At 41.3% G+C, this 27,369-nt stretch overlaps 1 protein-coding gene across 7 annotated transcripts; it reads left to right on the top strand.

The window, feature by feature from the left end:
- The first annotated feature begins 897 nt into the window (after positions 1-897).
- On the top strand, positions 898-27,369 carry LOC120437719 (zinc finger protein 709-like). Of its 7 annotated transcripts, none has more exons than XM_039608240.1 (7): positions 898-1,033; positions 2,870-2,968; positions 23,774-23,873; positions 24,298-25,419; positions 25,687-25,839; positions 25,987-26,076; positions 26,937-27,369. In XM_039608240.1, exons 3-7 carry the CDS (start codon positions 23,856-23,858, stop codon positions 27,240-27,242), a joined length of 1,689 nt encoding a protein of 562 aa, XP_039464174.1. In that variant the 5' UTR covers positions 898-1,033; positions 2,870-2,968; positions 23,774-23,855; the 3' UTR covers positions 27,243-27,369. The 7 variants fall into 7 exon arrangements, with proteins under 7 accessions (XP_039464174.1, XP_039464173.1, XP_039464170.1 ...); XM_039608239.1 differs by lacking the exon at positions 23,774-23,873 and adding an exon at positions 9,646-9,753; XM_039608241.1 differs by lacking the exons at positions 898-1,033; positions 2,870-2,968 and adding an exon at positions 17,575-17,628.

The following is a 27,369-nucleotide window of genomic DNA, read 5'->3' as shown; positions in this document are numbered from 1 at the left end:
TACTTCTACGTTTAGAAGATAAATTATTGAAATTAAATAATGATATTCAGCGACTTTAATTATTTTACAATGTAACGCAAGTACATTGTAAATAACTGTAATTAAAATACCTAAAAATGAACAGTAATTAGTTACTCTACTTTTTCAGTGGAAAAGTAATTTAATTACAGTAACGCGTTACTGAGTAACGCATTCCACCCAACACTGGTGGAGGACGCACCAATAGGGAGGTATTTGGTTTGCTCGGACTCTAGCAGCATGCTAGTGAGTATAGGTAATATGTCTTCAGACTTTCAGACACAATATATTTATTGTATGAAATTAAACAGAGGCATAGCAGTGGGTTTCTTATGGATTCCTGCGCATATTGGTGTTGATGGCAATGAACAGGCTGATAAGTTTGCAAAAGTTGCAACAAGAAGAAGTCATGTAGGTATGACTATAAAATACAGTAAAAGTGAGGTGAAAAGTATAATCAAGGTAAAGTTAAAGGAGAAGTGGCAGGCACAATGGGACAGAGAAGGGGAAGGCAGCTATTATTATGGCATACAGAAAATAGTTGGGCAGTGTAGAAGAAGCTGTAGAAGAGAAGAGGATATAATCTCGAGAGTGAGATTTGGTCACACGGGCTTGAATAGCACACTTAAAAAGATGGGTAAACATGACACAGGGAATTGTGACTTCTGTGGACAAGAGGAGACGTTTGAGCATGTAGTGTTGGAGTGTGATAAGTACAAGCGAGGAGGGGAAATATTAAAGGCTGAATTGCAGGAAAATGGAGTTCATCTAAGGGTAAGAGACATATTTCAACTGCGGCTCTAATTCTCCGTCCTTCCATAAAAAGTCTTTAATGTTCAGGTTTTTTTAATGAGTCACGTGGTACGACCAACTCGCGAGGCCTCGATACATCATCAACACAAACTTTCACGCGCACTCCGAAGCCTCACCGCGCCGCGGAAGGATACACCGCACATCGACTTCACCGGTGTTCTGAGAAACCGGAGCAGCCTCGCATCCTCGTGCTGAGCCGGAGGTAGGTGGCACGTATACGCCCCGTTTCCTCGTGTAACGGGCACGCACGCACGGCACAGTGGGCTCAAACTGAGCTCAGACGGGAAACGTGGTTTTTTTTTCTCTGTCGCGTTAAATAGTCCCACGTTCGTAAGGAAAAACGCTCCGGGGGGAACAGGAAATTGTCATGCTAACATACTTGTAGGGACCAACAGTTACTAACGAGGACAAAGTGTCTGTCCTCACGAGTTTGAAGTTATTTTGAGGCTGAAAATGTGGTTTTAGTGTCAGGATTACAGTTAGCATTATGTCAATGAGATGTCCTCACTAAGATATGAAAACGAGTGGTCGCGCGTGGGTTGCTGTGACCTCTGACCCTTAAAGGAGCGGGAACATTAGCTGGTGTTTTCCTGCTGACCTTACAGGCTGTAACTCTGACCTCTGTGAACTCAAACTAGGATCACAGAGAGATGTGTCTGCAGTCTGAGTCTGTCGTTTGTGTCAGGTCTCCACACAGCGCACTTTTTGACAGTTTGACGGTTAGCTCTTAGCTCAGTGCAAAGCAAGCAGCTTCTCCACACCAGTTTGAACCGGTCAGATAGACGCACACTGTGCCATAAACTGTGAGCTGCTAAGAGAGGTCATCCTCTGTTTACAAGCTGGCTGCAGTTAACTGCTTACAGGCTGTGGTTTCCCTAACAAAGCTACAAGTTCACTGACTCATCGGCTGATTCGCTCCAGAATAAATGACCTATGGGTGTGAAAATGTTTGAGTGTTTAAAATCACAGTGAACAGCTACAAGTACAACGCTTGAAATCAACTCCAGAGTTTTTTTTACCTGCTTCCTGTATCATGACATACCAGGTGAACAGGCCTCGCCTCAACATTAAACTGCTGTCAGTTATCCGGTGACTTCTGAGCCTCTGAAAATGAGACGCCTCATGACACAGTTAAGTTCAGGGGTCAGCAACCTTTAAGACCCAAAGAGCCACTTGGACCCGGTTTCCACGCAAAAGAAAACACTGGGAGCCGCAAATACTTTTTGACATCTAAAATGAAGATAACACTGTATATATTGTTTTTTACCTTTATGCTTTGTGTGAACAACTAAGGTTTGTTGCTTAAATCCATGAAGTGCTACAGAGAAAAAATGACATTTTATTTATGTAATTAACACATTTTGAACTCTTAAAGAAATATAACAAAAGTATGTTCATGGAAACATCGTCGGGTCTGCCGTGGTATGGTTACAATGGGACTTCTGCTTCTGAACCTCTGCGCACAGCGTCTGCAAATCGGGGCTTTCATCTTTACACAGGACTGTAAGCTGTCATCTGTGAGGGGTGAGCGGTGTTTGTTTTTAACATAGTTCACGGTTGAGAACAGCTGCTGACATAATGTGGATCCGAAGATCCATAATTGGCCTACCTGTGGTTGAAAGTCTCGATAAATGCACGGCGTTTCACCGGGTACACCGGCTTCTGAGAGTGTGACTTCTATTTTGAGCGATGAAAAAATAATAAAATATAATTTTATTTTTATATTTCAATATCACAATAATCTTCCAATTTAGAAGTACAAGTTTAAAAAAAAGAACTAACATAAATAAAATACACTTCAGCTAAATACTTCTAATTTATTTTCCCAAACCACGCGGAGCTGCAGTGTACGGACTAAAGAGCCGCAGGTTGCCGACCCCTGGTTTAGTTAAACGTCCTAAATAACAGTTGAAACTTTGCACTTCAGTCACATGTTAACGTTTTATCTAAACTCCACTGTGGTGATGTACAAAAATGGTGTGACTGTCTAAGAACTGTAGGAATAAATAATCCAGCATCTAAATCTTTTATTTCACAGCTCACAGGTGGAGGTGACGTATCTGAGAAGGAGAGGAAGGTTGGCAGAGGTCTGGACCACTGAGGGAACAGAGGCAGCAGGAAGGCTTCACTCAGAAAGGTGCAGTTCTGCAGCACTGTATACGTTCAAGATTCGAGAAGTTTATTGTCTGCAAAACACAAATTGTTACTCAGAGCAATGAAATTCCTACTTTAGAGGTTCCCTTCACACAACTAAAAGAAAGTAATAATAAGTAAAACGGTGCTTCTTAGATCTTGTAGCTTATGTGTGAGTGTAAACATAATTTAAAGTGCAAGTAGTTGCAACACTGTCACAGTGATACTATATACAGAATATGCAATATTAAGGTGTATATATAGAGATATGTACAAAAGTTGCAAATTTACAGGTTAGGGGTAATTACAGTTGGTCATAGTCAGTGATTCAGTAGCCTGATGGCCCGTGGATAGAAACTCTTTTTTTAGTGTGGTTGTCCTCGCTTTCACACTCCTGTAGCTTCTGCCAGATTGTAGGGGTGTGAATCACGTGTGCTGTGGGTGGATGCTGTCCTTGGTGATGTTGTGTGTCCTTTTCCTGACCCGAGTGTTGTATATGTCCTGTAGTGGTACTCCACAGATGAGATCACACGCTGGAGAGCGCTCCTGTCCTGAGTGGTGCAGTTCCCGTACCACACTGTGATGGAGTTTGTCAGGATACTCTCCACTGTGCATCTGCAGAGGTTGCTAAGAAGTTTGGAGGTTAATCCAAATTTTCTCAGCATCCTTAGGAAGAAGAGTCATTGTGGAGCCTTCTGCCTCTCTCCTTATCCTTGGGTCAATAATCATCTCCTTAGTTTTCTCAGCAGTTAAGGAGAGATTATTTTCCATGCACCAGGACACCAGCTCAGCCACCTCTTCCCTGCAGGGCTTCTCCTCACCAGAAGTGATCAGGCCGACGATGGTTGTGTTGTTAGCAAACTTAATGATGGAGGTGTTGCTCTTGGAGGGGACACAGTCATAGGGGAAAACGGTGTACAGGGGTGGACTGAGCTGGGGTCTAATGTGTCTAGGATAGCTTCTTTAACACACGTTATAACTATATAATATCATGTTATTACAATATACATAATTATCACGTTGACACAATGATTATCATCTCAAAACACTTGACGGCTGCTTTTCTGAGGTTATTCCTCCTCAGAACCCTGCATACCTCCATCAAAGTCACAGTGAGTGAAGAGCTTTGTGCTGCCTCTGCTGGTAGAATCCACAGGTGGGTCGAGTATCCAAAAATTGTACTCAAGTAAGAGTAGCATTACTTTAAAATATTATTACTCAAGTAAAAGTGAAAAGTAGTCGTCAAAAAAGTTACTCAAGTAAGAGTAAAAAAGTACTTGGTGAAAAGACTACTCAAGTAGTGAGTAACTGTTTGAAATGTCTGATTAATTTTTTTAAATAAATGCTATCAGACAAACAAAAATAAATAAATATACAAATTTTAGTATTTTCAAAAGGAATATATGTAAAAATATCAACAAAATAAGGCACAACAATTCTAATTTCCAGATTTCAGTTTTTCACAACATAAATCCTTTTTAATCAATATCTACAGTAAATAATATAAATATATAAACAGTGCAAACAATTTCCAGTGACAAGATATGCTGTAAACTTTATATTAATTTTTGCTCCAAATGGCACAGCAGCCTCAGAGAAAACATTAGAGCGAGGCATCTTTAACATACAAGGCAGCTCAGTTTACCATAAGTTGTATGTGTGTGCATCTATTTCTGCATATTTAGCAGAAATGTTCTATTTCTTCACTCAGTGAGGTGATGGTTAAGCTTCAGCAGCAGTTTGCCCTGAAGGTTCTTTCTGTGAAGCTGTAACTGTTTAGCAGTGAACAGGAGTCCTGCATGACTAAGAAGTCCTTCACAAGCTCCAGATGCATGAAGAGCTGTATTGACTTTGATCGACAGCTTCTTGATGTGAGGAAAGCCATGCAATAGATCCACACCTCCAGTGAATGGACATGAAAGGTACCTCTCCAGCTCCCCTGCTTCTGGCTTTCCTGACCCCATGGATCCATCATCTTACTCGGTTAGGCTGCTGTTTGTGCTGGCCTCACCCAGCTCTGTGTCTAGGTGATGTCTGATGAAGTGGAGACCTGTGGAAAGATGTAAGGTTTTCAAAAGATTTAGGTCCGGTCATTATAGTGCTGTATACACTGCCAAGCTGCAGATGTTTGGCAAGAAGATTTGATCACACTGGAGATGTTTTTTACTGTTTACTTGTTGAAAAACAAAATCTTGTCATTCATATCCCGCACAAACAGTTTGCAGTGAATTCCAGATTAAGTTTAAAATAAGAACGCATGCAAGGCTAAGCAGTGCTAGCCAATAGATCCTCCTGTTTGGCTGTTACTCTGGGAAAAGACGAGAAAGACAGTGATGGAAGCCATGACTTGAGCTGCAATGTAGCCTCTAATCTCAATTGTACGTTTGTACAATATAATTATCACGTTCATACAATATAATATTTATATTGTACGAACGTGATAATTATGTATATTGTAATAACATGATATTATATAGTTATAATGTGATATAGCTCTATTTTTCTTTTGCCTGGGTGGCAGCTCTACGCTTCCGTATCCGAGGCTTTTCAATGTGGCCTCACACAATTATCACGACTACAACAGCCATGAAAAGAGTTGGATGGACATTGCTGCTCAATCACAGCTGCCTGGTTAATGTTTTTCATTAGTAATTTAGCAAAGTTGATGGTGTGTGTGTTTCTGTGTGAGTGAAAGACAGAGAGGGAGATCAAGAGACAGATTTTGACCCGCTTCCTTCGCAAGCAATCGAGCAGTTATTACCGCCAACAAAGCGCAGGCCCCGGTACATAGCTGCCATAACCCCAGCAGTACACTGACTTCATTTACTGAGGTTATATTTATCGGGTTTTTATTTCCTGATGTTTGTATGTGTCCTACGTGTTTCAGTCACCAGACATGAACAGAGATGAACGCATTAGTTCGTCGCAGATCAAAGTGGAATGAAAGTGATTGGTTGAACATGTGTTCGTGATCTGTGTTGTCTGCATTTTCATCAGCGTAAGAGACTCAGCAGCAGATTAAAATAACATTTATACATTTAATAAATCACCAAATGAATACACGCAAGAAAAGATCGGACCTGTTCCGACAATTTGAGTTTGTATTCCCTCAGCTGCAGACTCGCTGCTGTTTAAGTGTTTGAGAGGAAGATTAGATATAAAGCAAACGTCAAACATAGACTCAGTCTGCGTTCACATTTGATATGAGGCCAGGACGTGTAGTGGCTGTGTCCTGTTTTAAGATCATATATGTAAAATTGTTGTCTGACCTCTGTCGATCCAGCCTCTCAGAGTCCGTGGTTACCATGGTTACTGCATAAGCAGCTGTAATTTAAACAGCTGGCACTGCGGAAACTTACCGGCGACATGAGTGTTTATGTTTGTCATTGCAAAAGAACTGTCTGAATGGTTAACTGAAGTTAACTTGGATAAATTATAGTTAAGGAGTATCACAGATTACTAGGAATGGGTATCGTTTAGGTTTTATCCGATGCCAGTACCAAACCGGTGCTTAAACGGTGCTCGAACCGGTGCTTAAAGAATGGAGAACACAAAATTGGTCCAAAACCCTCTCATGTTCAGCTGTTTTTTTGTAAAAAGATAACAATGTTAGCCTTTTCTGCAGCTATAGGGCATATATGGTCTCACTCTTGGCTGGAAGCAGTGCTTAAACAATGGAAAAAACACAAACTTTGTCCAAAAACCTCTCATGTTTAACTGTTTTCCACTTTTTCTTTGGTCATTTTAGCCTTTTTGGGCAGGGTGAAGGGAGTATCTGCCATCAAACAAGAAGACAGCCGCATGTAACTACGGCGGTGTTTGCTAGTTCACCTTACATGCATTAATGTAATAACGTGGTTAGCATACTCAACGTAAATTACACATGAACAGCTACTCACGCAGAGGAGAACGGCTGCTGCTGCCATCATCATCCGTCATCATTTCTGCTACACTGGCAGGGCTAGGGGCCAGGACTCTACTTCTTTTTGGGGGATGTTGTTTGCTGTTGCAAACTCTGCTCCTCTCGGTGGAAACGCGCCTTCTCTTTTCTCTTTGTATAAAAACATTTTAAAAGTCAGTTTAATCTCAAAATTCACTGTTATATCCAAAACACACTAGATAAAGAAAAGCGAATGGTTCAGTCTAACACGTGTGCCAGTGAACCATTGAACTTCAGTAAAACTATGCAGTTATGAAACGGAACTTTAGCCTCAGCCAAACCGATGTGCTCAGTTGTAAATAAAACAGCAAAGTAAACGTGACCCGACAGACAGAACCTGAGTGAATTAAGTCCAGTGTTGAACCACTGAGAGCTAAAACTCAGGTGAGGTTTCAAAGCTGTGTGCCGGTGAAGTGCTTTGTAGGGCAACAAGCTCCAGCAGCTCTGCGCTCGGGAAAAAAACTACATTTACTTATCTTGTGCAGAAAAATGCACCAACATTGCGCCGACTGCCCAGTTAAACTGTGACTATACCAGGTAACGTGGGCGTGTTTCTTGAATTAGCAGCAGGTGTTAAACAGCTGAGAGGTGAGGAGGAGGATGAATGCAGGTAAACTGAGGGCCTGTTGAGCTGATCGCTGGTGTCGTGAGAAAAATGTCAGCTCGTTTTTTATGTTACTGAAGCACAGACACAGAAGACCAGGCGGAAAGAGACGATCTTTCGGTGAAACTGAGAATCTGCGAATGCAACATGTGGAACACGGAGAGTGGAATATGTAAACAAACATATTCCACATGTTGCTTTGAGCTTGTTACACTCTGTCAGCTGACTGTTAGCAGAAATAGTGACATCTCTGAAAACATCTGAGCACTTTTGTAAACGCAGGGGATGGGTTTTGATGATCGATTTATCGATTAAAATCGATTCTAGCTTGGATAACGTGATATCGATTCATTAAAATCCTGAATCGATTTTTTAATATAAGCCAGAATCTCAGGTTAAACCTCACAAATTTTCAACAACCACCAAACAGCTAAAACAGTAAATGAGAGCAGGTACACGGATTCTGCACAAAGACGTAAACACAAAGCGCGGAACCACCGCCGGATCAGAATCAGTGAGATGTCGCCTTTCTCACCCGACGGCACGGACACGGTCGGGGCTGAAAGCCTACAGCTCGCTGATTCTGATGTTTCGGCGGGTCCGCGCTTTGTGTTTATGTCCTTTTTGCGTTAGATTCTGAAGCTGCAAGTTTCATCACTCACCAAACAATATTGACTGAACCAGCAGCAAAAGAAGATCCAAACTACACTTCACATAAACATCGTCATGAATTCCCTCTTAGTTTTGCTCTTTTGCTTCCACCAGGATAAAATCACACTTCATGCACATCTCTCTCTCACTCTCTCAGCAGTTTCCCATCTAAAAATCTGTTTTCTTCATTATTCGCTTGCTTGTTACGCACAAGTCTACCGTTGTTTACAGCGCTGTCGGCCGCTGTTTTTTCCTTTTACTTCTGAAAAGAAAGCCTCATTTCTGCCGTTCAATAGGCTTCTGAACAAATTTAAACTTTAAATTATGCAAAATTGCAAAACACTTAGCCGTGTCTCTAATCAAACCTCTGTAACTTTGCTCTGCTTCACGTCAGCAGCATCAGGTAATGTTTAAATGTTGATTAATAGTTTTCTTTCATTTTCGATCTACTGCAGAATATTTTTATAAAATCCCAGGAAAGTCGCCTTTGTGTTTTTCTCTGTTTTATCCTCAGCTACTTAACAAGTAGCATGACAGCATCTGCTGTGATGCTTACACCTTTGATAAAGTCTTGCAAGTGTCAGTTTTCTTTTTATAGATGCAAAAATATGGAAATGTACTGATGCATGATCTGAATTATAATATTTCTGACTGTCTGAGGCAAAATTTCCCCGAATCGAACCGTGGATCGAATCGATTCTAGAAATCAGTGACGATACCCAGCCCTAGTTCTATGTTGACAACCTGACCAGACGTGACGATTACTCCACTACATTCACGGCTAAAACACTATTAAAAGTGTAGTTGGTGACAGAAAAACGGGGCATTTTAAAACTTTACACCACCACCATTGCTGCCTGTGATTTGAAATGCATTCTGGGATACCTGGCTGCCCCAAGTCCACACAAGCAATCGATTATCTAGGATTGACCTGTCTTGACTTACTTTGCACAGCAACCAATCAAATGTTAGAGAAGCTGCAGTGGCAGCGTTAACCCCGCCCACTTAGTTTGATGGGTGAGGCTGACAGATAAAATTATTTCAAGGCGAGATATGAAGGGGACAAAAGTGCCAAAATGAATTAAATAAATAAATCTTTAAAAAATTAATTAAAACTATCAATAATTATTTAAATGTGTTATTAATTAATTAAATGTGTCAATAATAATTAATTAAATGTGTCAGTAATTAATTAATTATATGTGCCGTAAATAGTTATTTAATTAATTATTTCCAATTGTAATTAATTATTGCCACATTTAATTAATTATTTAATGGTGTATTTAATTAATTCATTATGTCAGTCCTGGCGTTCCATACTCGTTTGGGAACCACTGCCTTAAATAAAAGTTGAAACTTTGCATTTGAGTCACATGTTAATGTTTCATCTAAACTGGACTGTGGCGATGTACAAAAAACTAAAATGGTGTCACTGTCCAACAACTGTAGGAATAAATAAGCCTGTGTCTCATCTTTTATCTCACAGCTCTAAGGTGGAGGTGACGTATCTGAGGAGGAGGAGAAGGAGAGGAAGGTTGGCGGAGGTCAAGACCACTGAGGGATCAGAAACAGCAGGATGGCTTCACCCAAAAAGGTGCTTAGAAGTAATCACTGTGAATAAAAAAGGAGCATTTTCTAAGTTAAACACGGCAGCATAGGAAAAGAAACCACATGATGAAGTGCTGCTGCTTACTGAACAAGAGAAGGCGAGACAAAATAAATAAATAACAGAGCAGCTTTTCTCACTGGAGTGTGGAGCGTGCTCTGGACCTGAAACTTGTTTGTGGGGCTGGACGATGGAGAGTTTGTATTATATACTGATTAAGAATGAACATTTCAATCAGGAGTATCACTCGACTTTTAGCTGGGAAACACTGTAACGTCTCTGTTGTTTTTGCTCATCCACAGTGTGCTGTCCTTGTCTCTGTGCTCCTTTTTACCTCTTCTCTTTCCCCCAAATCCCCAACTCTGAGCCCGTTTATGTTGAATGTTCCTTCCTGTTAAAAGGGGGGTCTTTCTTCCTACAGTCACCACGAGTGACTGTAGGAAGGGTTGGAAAACTGCTGCTCACTCAGGCTGAAACAGGCAAAAGAAATGCTGCATCCAAAAACATGTGGGAACCAAAGCAGTGAGATGCATACATACAGTCGAGGCCAAAAGCTTTGAGAATGACACAAATATTAGTTTTCACAAAGTCTGCTGCTAAACTGCTTTTAGATCTTTGTCGCAGTTGTTTCTGTGATGTACTGAAACAAGCACTTCATACGTTTCAAAGGCTTTATCGACAATTACATGACATTTATGCAAAGAGTCAGTATTTGCAGTGTTGGCCCTTCTTTTTCAGGATCTCTGCAATTCGACTGGGGATGCTCTCAATCAACTTAGGGGCCAAATCCTGACTGATAGCAACCCATTTTTTCATAATCACTTCTTGGAGTTTGTCAGAATTAGTGGGTTTTTGTTTGTCCCCCCACCTCTTGAGGATTGAAGTGGCTTCTTTGCTGCCCTTCTTGACACCAGGCCATCTTCCAAAAGTTTTCGCCTCACTGCGCGTGCAGATGCGCTGACACCTGCCTGCTGCCATTCCTGAGCAAGCTCTGCACTGGTGGCACTATGATCCTGCAGCTGAATCCTCTTTAGGAGACGATCCTGGCGCTTGCTGGACTTTCTTGGACGCCCTGAAGCCTTCTTAACAAGAATTGAACCTTTTTCCTTGAAGTTCATGATGATCCTATAAATTGTTGATTTAGGTGCAATCTTAGTAGCCACAACATCCTTGCCTGTGAAACCATTTTTATGCAATGCAATGATGGCTGCACGCGTTTCTTTGCAGGTCACCATGGTTAACAATGGAATAACAATGATTTCAAGCATCACCCTCCTTTTAACATGTCAGGTCTGCCATTCTAACCCAGTCAGCCTGACATGATCTCCAGCTGTGTGCTCGTCAACATTCTCACCTGAGTTAACAAGACGATTACTGAAATGGCTTCAGCAGGTCCTTTGATGACAGCAATGAAATGCAGTGGAAAAATTCTTTTGAGATTAAGTTCATTTTCATGGCAAAGAAGGACTATGCAATTCATCTGATCACTCTTCATAACATTCTGGAGTATATGCAAATTGCTATTATAAAAACTTAAGCAGCAACTTTTCCAATTTCCAATATTTATGTGGTTCTCAAAACTTTTGGCCACGACTGTACATGTGAACCAGACCACGTTCACACGTATGACTCCATCACGTTAGAGGCCTCATATCACTCCTCACTGATATGCATAAGTACGTAATACAGGGATGTTCCAAGAAACAATATTTATTTTCATTTCTTTAGTTGAATCTATGAAAAATGCCAGAGAAACAGTTTGACAGCATAAAATAGTATTTTGCACAACAATGTGATTTCCAAAGAGCAGTCAGCTGAAGGGTGCCATTTTGGAAAAGGGTGTTTCTGGGAATAATAAAACATAGATGACTTTTTCTGACAGCATTTCATTTGGACATACTTACAAATTTTAAACTGTATATGATCAAACACAGCCGAGGATTTTAAATGTCTTAAATATTAAGTAGAAACCTTTTACTTTTACTCACCTCTCTAAGCCATAAGTATAAGCCATAGTTCCATATTTTGTTCCCATTACCTGCATTTTGTTCATCAGACTGTAGCTTGTGAATAAATTGTAATTGTGTCATTTTCTTTTTATATAAATGTTTTGATGTGCATTGACACGGATTCATATCTGAGCTAGCTCAAGGTGAACATACTGTTGAATGAAGTCTCATGAGATTTAAGTCAGTTTGATAAACCTGACGACTGGAAGTGTCACCATGTTGCCTGTACACCTGAGTTATAATCTGTTTGTCTTTTTCTGTTGGATTAGGACAAGATGGGCAAAGAAATGCGGAAAAAACACAGATGTCAGCAATGCCAGAAGGCTTTCCACAACCTGAAGCAACTAAGGAGTCATCAAAAAAGTCACACTGAAGAAAGATTGTACAGCTGTGATCAGTGTGAGAAAACATACAAAACAGTACAGACACTAAATGTTCATAAGAAAACGCACAGTGGAGAAAAACCACATATGTGTGAGGAGTGCGGCAGTGAATTTATCTCATTGGGAAACTTATCGACTCACATTCGACGGTATCACACTGGAGAGAGACCGCACCATTGTCAGCAATGTGACAAAGTGTTTCTGACCCGAGGAGAATTAAAGAGTCATCAGAAAGCTCACACTAGAGAAAAGCCATACAGCTGTGGTGAGTGCAGCAAAAGTTTTTCATGGGTTTCCAATCTTGTCCGTCACCAGCACATCCACACTGGAGTGAAACCGTTCAGCTGTGAGGAGTGTGGAAGGAGTTTCACTCGACTAGATAATTTAAAGGTGCACAAGAACATCCACACAAAAGACATGATTTTCTCTTGCGAGCAGTGCGGTAAAGATTTCTATTCATCATCTAACTTTAGAAGTCATGTTGTTATGCACAGCGGAGACAAATCACACAGATGTGACCAGTGTGGGAAAACATTCACCTTGAGGCAATCCCTGAGAATCCACACACGTATTCACAGTGGAGAAAAACCATACAAGTGCAGGCACTGTGACAAGACTTTTAGTTCGCAGACTCAACGCACAGTACATGAACACAGCCACACTGAAGAGAGACCGCACCATTGTCAGCAATGTGACAAAGGGTTTGTGACCCGAGGAGAATTAAAGAGTCATCAGAAAGTTCACACTAGAGAAAAGCCATACAGCTGTGGTGAGTGCAGCAAAAGTTTTTCATGGGTTTCCAATCTTGTCCGTCACCAGCACATCCACACTGGAGTGAAACCGTTCAGCTGTGAGGAGTGTGGAAGGAGTTTCACTCGACTAGATAATTTAAAGGTGCACAAGAACATCCACACAAAAGACATGATTTTCTCTTGCGAGCAGTGCGGTAAAGATTTCTATTCATCATCTAACTTTAGAAGTCATGTTGTTATGCACAGCGGAGACAAATCACACAGATGTGACCAGTGTGGGAAAACATTCACCTTGAGGCAATCCCTGAGAATCCACACACGTATTCACACTGGAGAAAAACCATACCAGTGCAGACACTGCGACAAGACTTTCAGTTCACAGACTCCCCGCAGAGTACATGAAGGCATCCACACTGGAACGAGACCGTACAGCTGTGAGGAGTGTGGAAAGTGTTTCACTCAATTAAGTAGTTTAAAAGTGCACAGAAACCTCCACACAAAAGAAAAGATTTTCTCCTGTGAGCAGTGTGGGAAGGTCTTCACATCTCATAGGGCATTTTATTATCATAAAAGGATCCACAGTAGAGTGAAACCCTACAAGTGCAAACATTGTGAGAAGTCATTCTCCACATTATCGTCCTGTTCAGCACACGAGCATGTCCACATTGCAGAGAGAGCCTACAGTTGTGGTGAGTGTGGAAAGACCTTTTCAAGGTCCAGCTACTTAAAAACCCACCAGTGTTGGCACAAGCAAGAGAGAAAATTTAAATGTGACCAGTGTGAGAAAGCTTTCTCACTATTGTGTCACCTCAGGCGTCACGTCCTCACGCACACTCGAAAGAAACGGCAATAATGTGCCCAGTGCGGGAAGAGATTCAAAAAGGTACAAAGTCACCGCTGTACTCTCACTGAAGAGACGACCTGAAAGTGTAAATGCTGTAAGCAGACCTTCACTGAGCAGTTATGATGTCAACATACTCCATCTTTCTTCTATTATATATTATTATATATTTTTATAACTTTTACCAGATCCATAAGTTTTTTTTAAAAGAAAGTTTCTTTTAAACTAATTCGTTTTTGACTTGCTAAGAATAAATATATTATTTGTTTATTACTATCTGAGTTTTGGTTTGATAAAAACATTTTCTTGAGGTTTTCATTATATGACACTTGATATGAACTTTTCTTTGAAACATGGATACAAGTTGTTTTAGGCACATTGTTCAGGCCTACATCATTACTGTGTTGCTGTTGCATTAATAGAACTTCGTTTTGAGGCAGCTGAAGTTGCAGATGTTGCAGACTTTGTAAAGTTACTTTGATTTTAACAGTGTTACACAAACTGAGTTGTTTGTTTAAACTGTTTTTGGAGGTCCAAACATGACCAGCCAAAGTGTTTGTTGTTGATCTAGTAACTGAAAATGATTTGTTATTACGACTCAGAGAGGACCTAACTTCTGCTGTGAGTGACGTGGAAATACTGACTTAAAGCTTGGATGTTTGTCAGGGTTTTGTTAACTTATAGCAATGTTGATAATAATAATAATAACAATAATAATAATTTTGGACCTTGTGTTTAAGTTTTTGCCTTATTGGCTGCTGTTCAGTCATTTCTAACATGAACTGTTTATCTGTTTTCAATGAATTGCCAAAATATAAATAAACAAATACAATTTTTAGGAATGCTTGGACTCTTCTTTCTTCTGAACAAGGATTTCTATAACTCTCAAATGGTATAAGGACATCGTTTCTTGCCTTCAGCTCATAGAATCGTCTAGAATTCAGATCTATGACATTGAGATAACTCATCATTAAAAGCATGAGGACTTCTGATGTGATCTTGGAACACCGCGACATCCTTTCATCTTGTGGGTTCACACAACGTCCAGATGTGTGACCAAAGCTTTGTTGTTTTGGTTACAGTGTCTCTGTTAAATTAGAGACCCCCACCCCCCCAACCTGTTTTCTGCACCGTTTTCTCTCCATCACCAGGTGAGAATGCAAACATCAGACTCTGCAGGGCTCAATCAGGTCTGTTTTAGTTAAACTCTTTTGAGAATGGAGTGAGTAATGGTCCAGTTGTTTTACAGCTGTTCTAAATCAAATGGATCCATTCAAACAATGTTAGACATGCTGCATGTGTGATTTCAGAGATAATCTGCAGGCAAAGCACAGAATGGAGGTTTCTGGAACATCTTCACCGACTTCCAAACACTTAAAGATGTCTGTAGACCCGTGGCACTGTACAGGATATAAACCAAAAGTAGAGGGAGAGTGGTTTGACATGATATCAGAATCTAACCCACATGTGTTGCTGTGTGGTGACCAGTGTGTTCCCAGATGACTGTGCTTCAAAAAAAGATGGTTTGGTGGTGAGAAAATAAATAAAAGACCTGCTTTTATAGCTTAAAAGAAAAAAACAAACAGCGTGCTGACATGAATATAAATCAAATGTTTTTAATTAGTTCTGTGTACATTAAGTTGAACTGAATTGTGAATAAAGCCCAGAGACATTGGTGATGCTCTTTGATGACATCATCAGCCTCCTCATCCAATCCATGCTCAGCCTCTGAAGTTTGGGTAGACAGGTCACTTCCTGCAATCAGAGAAGAAGAAGATCAGAAAGGAAAAGCTGATTTATTTTATGAAACGTTTAAAAGACAAGTTTGATTAGTCCAACGTCTGCCATCATGTGACTGATTATTGATTTACTGGTCAGTGAATTAGTGTTACCTGTGGCTCTGCATCAATGCAAAGACACCATAAGAAGAGTGGAGATGAAGTACGGTCAGAACACCAGCAGGTAGCACGGCTGCAGCACACCTGAGCTGGCTTTACCTGCACAGAGAATCTCAGCTGTTCAGCTCAATATGTGGATGAAATAAGAAGTAAAGGCAGAGTTATCAGCTTACCAGTGACTGTGATATTAACCAGGTTACTGATGGTACCATTACTGGACTCACACCAGTAAACTCCAGTATCGTTAGACATCAGAGTACCGATGCGACAGGAATGACCATGTAGCTTTTCCCACCCATCTCCACACTGTTGGGACTCACAGTCAGACGATCTGTGAGGAAGAGGAGAGGTCAGATATTATTCACCACTAAACTTTTGGGACCGCTGCGCCCCCTGGTGGCCTGATTTGATCCTAAAAAAAGAATTTTTTACCAGTGTGATGTTATAGAGCTGCAGAAACAGGACTGAGGTTTCCCCTCTGCTTTCACTGGTGGGTGAGAGGAAGTGGGCAAATTCTACAAATGTCATATAAAGATTTAACGACTCACTACATTTTAGTTCACGTTAGCTAGATAACACTCGCCAAGTGGTTAAACTGCAGGAATTGGAGTCATTTTTGACCAGGACATGTCCTTCAACGCACATATTAAACAAATATGTAAGACTGTTTTCTTCCATTTGCGCAACATCTCTAAAATTAGAAATATCCTGTCTCAGAGTGACGCTGAAAAACTAGTTCATGCATTCATTACTTCCAGGCTGGACTACTGTAATTCTTTATTATCAGGATGTCCTAAAACTCTCTGAAAAGTCTTCAGCTAATCCAAAATGCTGCAGCAAGAGTCCTGACAGGGACTAGAAAGAGAACATATTTCTCCTGTTTTGGTTTTCCTTCATTGGCTTCCTGTTAAATCCAGATTTGAATTCAAAATCCTGCTCCTCACATACAAGGTCTTAAATAATCAGGCCCCATCTTATCTTAATGACCTTGTAGTACCATATCACCCTATTAGAGCACTTCGCTCTCGCTCTGCAGGCCTACTTGTTGTTCCTAGAGTATTTAAAAGTAGAATGGGAGGAAGAGCCTTCAGTTTTCAGGCCCCTCTTCTGTGGAACCAGCTTCCAGTTTGGATTCAGGAGACAGACACTATCTCTACTTTCAAGATTAGGCTTAAAACTTTCCTTTTTGCTAAAGCATATAGTTAGGGCTGGACCAGGTGACCCTGAATCCTCCCTTAGTTATGCTGCAATAGACGCAGGCTGCCGGGGATTCCCATGATGCATTGAGTTTTTCCTTTCCAGTCACCTTTCTCACTCACTATGTAATAGACCTCTCTGCATTGAATCGTACCTGTCTCTGTCTCTCTTCCACAGCATGTCCTTAACCTGTTTTCCTTCTCTCACCCCAACTGGTTGCAGCAGATGGCCCCGCCCCTCCCTGAGCCTGGTTCTGCCGGAGGTTTCTTCCTGTTAAAGGGGTTTTCCTTCCCACTGTCGCCAAAGTGCTTGCTCATAGGGGCCATATGATTGTTGGGTTTTTCTCTGTATTTATTATTGTGCGATCTACTGTACAATATAAAGCGCCTTGAGGCGACTTTTGTTGTGATTTGGCGCTATATAAATAAAATTGAATTGAATTGAATTGAATATGTCTAGTAGAAGTTGAAATAACCCCTTCTGATTGTCGTATGCCTGGGATATGGTTCATACTGTCTTTCAGTTTAAGACGATATGCTAATAAACGGCTCGGCTTTTCTCCCATTTCCCAATGTGCAATATCAGCCTCCTGTACTCTGATACCCCCAAATAAAATCCAGTGCAATCAGTTGCCTTCAGAAGTCACCTAATTAGATCATAGAGCTCACCTGTGTGTGATTTAGTCTCATTATAAACACACCTGCTCTGTGACAGCCTCAGTGGTTTGTTAGAGAACATTACTGAACAAACAGCATCATGAAGACCGAGGAGCTCACCAGACAGGTCAGGGATAAAGATATGTTTCAGAGTCTTTATTGTCATTGTGCTTTAAGAACAATGAAATTGTGTGCAAACCGGTTCAAGAAAAAAGAAGCACAATTTTAAGAGAAAAAAAAAACTATCTTGTCTATACTACATTTTTTTAATTTAAACTACTGTATATAAAATGAACAACTGTGATCACACAGTGATTTAGTCCTTAGAGATATTGCACAGTTAACATTGTTGTATTTTCACAGTGGTTTATCCCCTGAGTATATTTATTAATGAACAGCCCTGGTTTATGTGCTGTTTCTCAGTCTGTTAGATTTTGCTTTAATTGTCCTGTATTGCCTTCCTGAGGGTAACAGCTGGAACAGGTGATGCGTGGTGTGGGATGTCTCCTTCAGGATACTGCAGGCTTTCCTGTGGCAGTGGGACCTGTGTAGCTGCTCCAGGGAGTGAAGAGCACTGCAGATGATCCTCTGTGTTGTGTTGATGACCCTCTGGAGTGATGCTTTTTCCTGAGCAGTACTGGTGGCAAACCACACTGGGATGCAGTATGACAGTGTACTTTGAATGGAGCGCCTGTAGAAGGACACTAGCAGTTCCTTGGCTAAGGCATTGTTCTTCAGGATCTTCAGGAAGTTGAGTTGCTGCTGTGCCTTCTTGATCATAGCTGTGGTGTTTGTTTTCCAGGATAGGTCACCATGCAGGTCCAGGAACTTGAAGTCAGAGACCCTCCCCACACAGTCCTCATTGATGTTTATGGGCTGAGGGTCAGATTTGTTCCTTCTGAAGTCAACAACATTTATTTGGTTTTTCTGGTGTTGAGAAACAGGTTGTTTTGGCTGCACCATTATGACAGTTTTTCCATTTCGTCCCTGTATGCAGACTCATCTCTCCCCGTGATGAGCCCGATCACAGTTGTGTCAACTGCAAACTTAACAATAGTGTTGTACGGGTGGATGCGGGTGCAGTCGTGAGTATATAGTGTACGGACGGGGGACTGAGCATACATCCCTGGGGAGCTGGTGTTGAGGCTGAGGACAGGTGTGGCGCTACTTGGACTCTCTGTGGGCAGTCACTGAGGAAGTCCTTGATCCAGAGACAGGTGGAGTGAGGGAGGTTATGTAGTTTGATTACCAGCCTATCAGGGATGATGGTGTTAGAAGCTGAGCTGAAATCAATAAAAAGAAGTCTGGTATAACACTGCTTCTGGTTTTTTGTTCTAAGTGGGCGTAAAAGCAGTTCAACTTCTCTATGAGTGCAGCATCACCATCCACAGCTTTGGTTCTAGGTTTGTAGTTGGTGATGTTACAGACGCCACACCTGCCTTGAATTGTTACTGTGAAGGTAGTCCTCAATTTTATTTTTGTAGTCCAACTTAGCCCGTCTGATGCCCCTTTTCAGGTCTGCCCTAGCTGCAGTGTACACTTCTGCATCTCCAGACCTATAGGCAGCGTTTCTACCCTTCAGCAGGGTCCTGACCTCTGTTGTCATCCAGGGTCTTTGATTGGCATACACCCGGATATGTTTTTCAGTAGTGATGGTGTCTGTGCAGTGCTTGATGTAGGACAGTACAGAAGTAGTGTACTCTTTCAGGTCTGGAGATTGAAATATTCTCCAGTCTGTTAGCTCAAAACAGTTGTTTGGAGGCCCCTTCAGGACAAGTGTTCACTGTTTTAAGAAAATGGGGGTCGGGGGTCTCTTTTCCTGAGGGGGTGTAAGCTGGCAGCATAAACGGGGATATGTGGTCCGACTGGCTCAGATGGGGTCTTGGTATGGCCCTGAAGCCCTGTTTAATGCAGGATTTGGCATTAGCGTCCAGAGCTATATACACTGCCACTGCTGAAGAGAACTCCCTGTGGAGGAAAAAAGGTCTGCATTTAACCATCAGTAACTTAGTCTGGTGAGTGTTGTTAGCCCATTGTTCACTGATATAAATGCAAAGACCCACCTCGTTGTTTCTAGAGTTCAGGTTTAAATTTCAATCAATGTTGTTGAATAATTTTGACCTATTTTCTGCTGTTTATTTATAATTTTTTTTTAATATACAAAATTACGTTCATATATGTTTGTCGGTTTGGAGGGAATGTCCCCAAACATGAATAAAAGACTTCAGAATTTATTTTTCAAGTCTGAGAGAAACTTTCTAACGTTTCTGTTGTATCAGACCATCTTTTTGTACAACTCTTTATAAACTTAACTGCAACTTCTTTTTTGTTGTAAATATTTTTATTGAAAAAAGAAAACAACACAGTACTTGCGCTTACCAAAATACAGTTAACCTTTCTTATTTTTCCTAAGTAAATATACTTGTATACACTAAGACAAAGACACCCCCCCAGTCCCAAACGGATCAACACAACCATGAAACATATTGCAGGAATATAACAGTAATAGAGGTACATTTATAAGAAATAAAGGGTTGCCACTTGTGGAACAATTTGGCTGTGCAACCTCTCAACGTATATTTAATTTTTTCAAGTTTAAAAAACAAAACAAAAACATGACATCTTCAAGCCACTGGGAACGGTAAGATACTTAACAGACTTCCAGTGCAACAATATTAGACGTCTCGCTAATAGGGATGTGAAAGCTATGATATCCTTTTGGGTAGAATCAAGCGGAAGTGAGCAATCCCGAATGTAGCAATCAGGGGACAAGGACGATAAGTTAGCCCCAAGAACAGTTGACATAATAGCAAAATACCCTGTCCAGAAACCTTCCAGCACAGGACACAGAAAAAACACGTCAAGGTGACAAGGCGAGCCATGACATTTATCACATTTGTTTTCCACTTCTAGATAAAATTCAGAAAGTCTAGATTTAGAGAAATGTGCCCTGTGTATGACCTTAAATTGAATAAGTCCAAGACGAGCACAGAAGGTGCAAGACCGTACCCTCGCTATAGTCTGTTCCCAAGACTCCTCATGTATTTGAATTCCTAGTTCCCCTTCCCATGTACACTTAAGCTTAACATTTGAGTGGTTGCTAAAAGACAGTATCATAGTTTCGAAATGGTTTCTCTGTGATGAGGAATAAATGACCTACTTATTGAACAAAACTGCGGTCTCATCCACACGAGGCGTTCAGTAGAACCACGTTATTCCTAAAATAAATATTATTTTTTCTAACTGCGGCTCTAATTCTCCGTCCTTCCATAAAAAGTCTTTAATCTTCAGTTTTTTAAATGAGTCACGTGGTACGACCAACTCGCGAGGAATCGATACATCATCAACACAAACTTCCACGCGCACTCCGAAGCCTCACCGCGCCGCGGAAGGATACACCGCACACCGACTTCACCGGTGTTCTGAGAAACCGGAGCAGCCTCGCATCCTCGTGCTGAGCCGGAGGTAGGTAGCACGTATACGCCCCGCTTCCTCGTGTAACGGGCACGCACGCACGGCACAGTAGACACAAACTAATGGCTTGCCATACAAACTGAGCTCAGACGGGAAACGTGTTTTTGTTTTGTTTTCCCCCTCTGTCGCGTTAAATAGTGCTACATTTGTAAAGAAAAAGCGCTCCGGGGGGAACAGGAAATTGTCATGCTAACATACTTGTGGGGACCAACAGTCACTAACGAGGACAAAGTGTCTGTCCTCACGAGTTTGAAGCTATTTTGAGGCTGAAAATGTGGTTTTAGTGTCAGGATTACAGTTAACATTATGTCAATGAGATGTCCTCACTAAGATATGAAAATGAGTGGTCGCGCGTGGGTTGCTGTGACCTCTGACCCTTAAAGGAGCGGGAACATTAGCTGGTGTTTTCCTGCTGACCTTACAGGCTGTAACTCTGACCTCTGTGAACTCAAACTAGGATCACAGAGATATGTGTCTGCAGTCTGAGTCTGTTATCTGTGTCAGGTCTCCACACAGCGCACTTTTTGACAGTTTGACGGTTAGCTCTTAGCTCTGCAAAACAAGCAGCTTCTCCACACCAGTTTGAACCGGTCAGATAGACGCACACTGTGCTATAAACTGTGAGCTGCGAAGGGAGGTGTGCTGTTGCTGTTGATCCTCGAGCCGCAGGAAGGGCAACACGCGGTGTTTAATGCTCAATCAAGAATCTCTTTATTTCATACAAACACTGAGCATTACAATCGTCTGGACAGGAGATGTGCACAGAGAGGGCGTCTTGCAGATCTCAAAATGTCCGACAGTTTCACTCATTCTTATAACTTATAACCCCCACCTTGGTCATAAAAACATGAACCTTCACATTCTTTCCTTACCCCCAAGAGTGTAAGTTACAACCTTGGCTCCCTGTTTTACTCCTATGGGCTCAAAATGTGGTCATAAATATTTTGTACTTGTAAATCAGGATTTGTATGTGTAAAAAGAATTTGTGTATGCGTAAAAAAGATTTGTGTGTGGACTTAGCCCAAAAAACCCCCTTGCAAGTTACAAGTACGAATTTTGACCCTATTTTTCTTCCTTTCATCTGATTGGTCAATGTCATGTCAATCACAAATGTAATAATCCAATCAGAGAACAGATGGGTTTGGCTGTCGGAGGGGCACTTTTTTTGAACTGCAGGTCCTTGAAGGGAATAAATGCCCTTTTACATGCCAACCCAGCGTTTTCCTTCATCACCACGAAGGAAAACAGTCTGTAGTCGTCCGAGTTTGGTGATTTTTGTGTCACAGGTCTACGTGCTTAATACAGGGACTTCCACAGCCTTTTCAACAGCGCTGCGGACCGTGGGGGGGCGGGCAGTGTTTTGGAAATGACAGTTTTCATTACAAAGCTTTCTTAGTTATGAATTAGCATACATGTTTTTATTGAACATTTGAAGAACTAGCAAAAAAACCCCGAAACTCTTGTAGAGGACATAAAGTCCGAGATAGAAACGACAAGGAGCAGGTGCATCTAGTGCACGTAGAGCTGCTGCAAAAACCCACAGAGCTCAGCAGCCAGCGCAACAAATTCTGGATCCTTTGCTGTTAGTTAGCATTAGCAGCACATCCTGTGTCCGATGTGAAAGGACTTTCATGCTGCGCGCTGTGACTCACAGCAATGGTCCCGGGTCAGCCCTGACTTTGTGTTAAACTAATCCTAAAGTAATAATGGTATTTCTAACCACTGATATACCACAACTTTATCCTTTCAACAGCTGCTGAAAGTTAGGGGACCTAGCTGCTATCGGATATTTATATAGAGATCCTCCAGCTTCAAACTGTATTACCCTTCAAGGACCTGCAGTTCAAAAAAGTGCCCCTCCGACAGCCAAACCCATCTGTTCTCTGATTGGATTATTACATTTGTGATTGACATGACATTGACCAATCAGATGAAAGGAAGAAAAATAGGGTCAAAATTCGTACTTGTAACTTGCAGGGGTTTTTTGAGCTAAGTCCACACACAAATCTTTTTTACGCACACACAAATCCTTTTTACAAGTACAAAACTGATTTACAAGTACAAAATATTTATGACCACATTTTGAGCCCATATACTGCTCCTGTGTGAGATGAGGGAGAATCTCTCGTGCAGTATGTTCTTACGTACAGTATTTCTTTCATAAATCAGCAGTATATTGTACTATGAAACAGTGTAACTCATTCACAGTCATAAATCAGCAGTATAGTGTGATATAAATCAGTGTAATTCACAATTTCTAAATCAAAAGTATAATGTAACTTACAACACTAGTGATTTCACAATATCTAATCAGAGGTATAATGTAGCATAAAACAGTGTAATAATCTGACAGAGGTCCTCCTCTTAGATGTTGGCTGCAGTTACCTGCTTGCAGGCTGTGGTTTCCCTAACAAAGCTACAAGTTCACTGACTCATCGGCTGATTCGCTCCAGAATAAACGACTTATAGGGGTGAAAATGTTTGAGTGTTTAAAATCGCAGTGATCAGCTACAAGTACAAAGAGTTTTTTGCCTGCTTCCTGTATCGTGACATACCAGGTGAACAGGCCTCATTAGACTGCTGTCAGCTATCCAGTGACTTCTGAGCCTCTGACAATGAGAGATGCCTCGTGACACAGTTTAGTTAAACGCCTTAAATAACAGTTGAAACTGCACTTCAGTCACATGTTAACGTTTCATCTAAACTCCACTGTGGCGATGTACAAAAACCAAAACTGGTGTCACTGTTCAAGAACTGTAGGAATAAATAATCCAGCATCTAAATCTTTTATTTCACAGCTCACAGGTGGAGGTGACGTATCTGAGGAGGAGGAGGAAGGTTGGCAGAGGTCTGGACCACTGAGGGAACAGAGGCAGCAGGATGACTTCACTGAAAAAGGTGCTTAGAAATAATCAAACTTTTCTGCAGCACTTCATGAAGAACATTAACAGAAAAAATATATATAAAAAAAGGTGATGAACTGTATGCCTCTTCTGCATTGGCGTACAGTAAGTCCAGTGTTTTTATTGTCTCTGGTTGGGCATGCAGTATAAGCCATAGTTCCATATTTAGTTCCCACTACCTGCATTTTGTTCATCAGACTGTAGCTTGTGAATAAATTGTAATTGTGTCATTTTCTTTTTATATAAATGTTTTGATGTGCATTGACACGGATTCATATCTGAGCTAGCTCAAGGTGAACGTACTGTTGAATGAAGTCTCATGAGATTTAAGTCAGTTTGATAAACCTGACGTCTGGAAGTGTCACCATGTTGCCAGTCCACCTGAGTTATAATCTGTTTGTCTTTTTCTGTTGAATTAGGACAAGATGGGCAAAGAAATGTTGAAAAAACACAGATGTCAGCAATGCCAGAAGGCTTTCCACAACCTGAAGCAACTCAGGAGACATCAAAGAAGTCACACTGAAGAAAGATTGTACAGCTGTGATCAGTGTGAGAAAACATACAAAACAGTACAGACACTAAATGTTCATAAGAAAACGCACAGTGGAGAAAAACCACATATGTGTGAGGAGTGCGGCAGTGAATTTATCTCATTGGGAAGCTTATCGACGCACATTCAACGGTATCACACTGGAGAGAGACCGCACCATTGTCAGCAATGTGACAAAGGGTTTGTCAACCGAAGCGAATTGAAGAACCATCAGGTGGTTCACACAGGAGAAAAGCCCTACAGCTGCGGTGAGTGTGGGAAAAGTTTTTCATGGCTTTCCAATCTTGTCCGTCACCAGCACATCCACACTGGAGTGAAACCGTTCAGCTGTGAGGAGTGTGGAAGGAGTTTCACTCGGTTAGATTCTTTAAAGGTGCACAGAAACCTCCACACAAAAGAAATGATTTTCTCCTGTGAGCAGTGCGGTAAAGCTTTCTCTTCATCATCTAACCTTAAGGATCATGTTGTTGTGCACACCGGGGAGAAATCACACAGATGTGACCAGTGTGGGAAAACATTCACCATGCTGAAATCCCTGAGACTCCACACACGTATTCACACTGGAGAAAAACCATACAAGTGCAGACACTGTGACAAGACTTTTATTTCACAGACTCGCCGCACAGTACATGAACGCATCCACACTGGAATAAGACCGTACAGCTGTGAGTTGTGTGGAAAGCGTTTCACTTACTTACTTACTTACACTCAAAATAAGCCACCAGAGAAATGTTCCCCTGCCTTTGATGTTAAGCGACCAAAGAGGGGTGAAGTGGATTACTGCCCCTCTCTTCCATTCGGAGAAAGTAAACAGTCCCTTGAGAAGATGAGGGTCGAACTCCTTTCAGATGTGAAGAAGCGCAACAACAGAGAGACAGTTATGAGTAAAATGAACAGAACATTTGCACTGAGAAGACAAGAAGTCATTTTTGATGCTCCCATGATCTGCAATTTACAAGAGAGATGGCCGGCTCTTTTTCATCCAGCAGAGGTAATCTAAGTGCTGAAAGGAGAATAACAATAGAAAAATCCCTTAACTAGTTGTGTCATATATGTGTTGATGTGTAAAGGTAATGAATTCATTAGGATGTGCGCACAGCATAGCCCAGATGACTTATCATGCCCAGTACCTGCCATTATTGTACGATCTACTGTACAATATAAAGTGCCTTGAGGCAACTGCTGTTGTGATTTGGCGCTACATAAATAAAAGTGAACTGAATTGAATTGAATTGACAATAATTTAATGTCGTTTCAGATAAATGCAGAGTTCAAGCGCATCACAACCATGCCTTTGCAGTCAAGGTTTCTGTCCCAGCTTGACTATCTCTCTGAAAGTCTGCTAAAAGTGTTTGCAAAGAGATCAGGGCAGCAGGGCAAAAAGCTAAAGGATATAGCTGCCATGATGACAGTAAGAATTTTTAATGGCTTTTGATGACTGATAAAAGAAAACTCAAGAGTTTTTGTCTTTGATCATCATTTGATCATCATCATTTCCTCTGTGCTACTGAAAAGTTTGAGTTCACATATCTCTATTTTCTTTGTTGTGATTCTTAAGGATGACATTGTTGCTTGTAGGGAGTCCCTAATCAAAGGACTATGCGTCTATCTGAATGAAAATCCTGACATCTTGGTGCAGGAGTACACGGTGAGTGTTGTATGAGCAGATTGTGGCTTTGCAACATTTCAAAATGTATTCAGTTAACCATAAATTTATCCTTGGACTAGGCTGGCCCAGTAGTCCTCTTTAATAATTTGGCAGAGGGATTCCAATACTGAGATTAAAACAAAATGTTAAACTTGTCACACATGGGGTCCAAACATTCCACTTGTTCTCCTTAGCCCCCTATTATGAAAGTTGAGAAACATCCATATGACACCTCTCCCGCAAAGTGAAAAAAGTATTGTTCCTCTTACAATTGGGGTCACATTAGTGTGATACACCTCAAACCTGTGATTCTAGTGAAAGAAGGAAGATTCTGGTGGGAAGGGTACACACCCTTGGAGCGGGTGCTACAAGTTTGATTCCCACCCGGTTTCCAGTAAGGGTTGTGGCTAGACCCCCCCCCATGCTGAAACCAAGCCGTGGAATGGCATGGCCACGTCTGCAGCCTGTACGCAGCTTGGACACAAGCAGTTCACTATATATTGTACAGTGTATGTTACAAATAAAATTTGAATTCATTCATTTGTGCTGTCTGAAAAGGCCAGAATGCGGACTGGGATGCAGCCCTTGAGTGTAACAAGTCCAGGTTTATCATGAAAATCATCCAGGAATATACAAACAACTTCCAGAAAAATGAAGGGGAGAAATCAATCTTTACATCAGCTTTTGTCTGAGGAACAAAATTTGCCCAGCTGTGAGGCTGAAAGAACATCTAAAATCTTCTGAGTGACCTAACCTGGCTTGCTGGTGGGCCAGTGTCTGTCTAACAAAAAACTAATGCAGAGCTTGAATGCCCTTCATGTGAAATACAAGTTGTGCTTAAATGTTTTATCTTTAACCAGGACATGACTGAGGCCACTGCACTGAGTGCAGAGAAAACAACAGTGGGCATCTATGTCTCCAGAGACACACCAGGCAATTACTCTTTTGATGTTGGCATCATCATCGAGGGTGTGGTGGTTCTTAAGGATCTGGATAATGTGGCCATTGCAGTAGCCATGCTTTTCGAACTGCTTTACTCTGTCAACATGAGTTACCCATCACAGCTCCGCTACACCTTTGAGGTGATTCAGAAGGTGGTAATGGGATTGGATGCAACTGAACTCTCAAGAAAAGCACAAAACTTTAAGACAAAACTGCTCATGTAAACAATGTTCACTGTTGCTGTGCACTCAAGGTGTTTAGCTCTCTCACTGGTTCTCCTACATTTTGGACGTTCAATTTCCAAGACAAATCCTTGTTGTGTACTTTGTAACTGCCATGTGAACAGGGCCT

This window comes from Oreochromis aureus, linkage group 3 (genome assembly GCF_013358895.1).
Source record: "Oreochromis aureus strain Israel breed Guangdong linkage group 3, ZZ_aureus, whole genome shotgun sequence".
NCBI lineage: Eukaryota > Metazoa > Chordata > Actinopteri > Cichliformes > Cichlidae > Oreochromis > Oreochromis aureus.
Note: the sequence above shows the minus strand (reverse complement) of the source record. Positions and strands in the feature narration are given on the sequence as shown.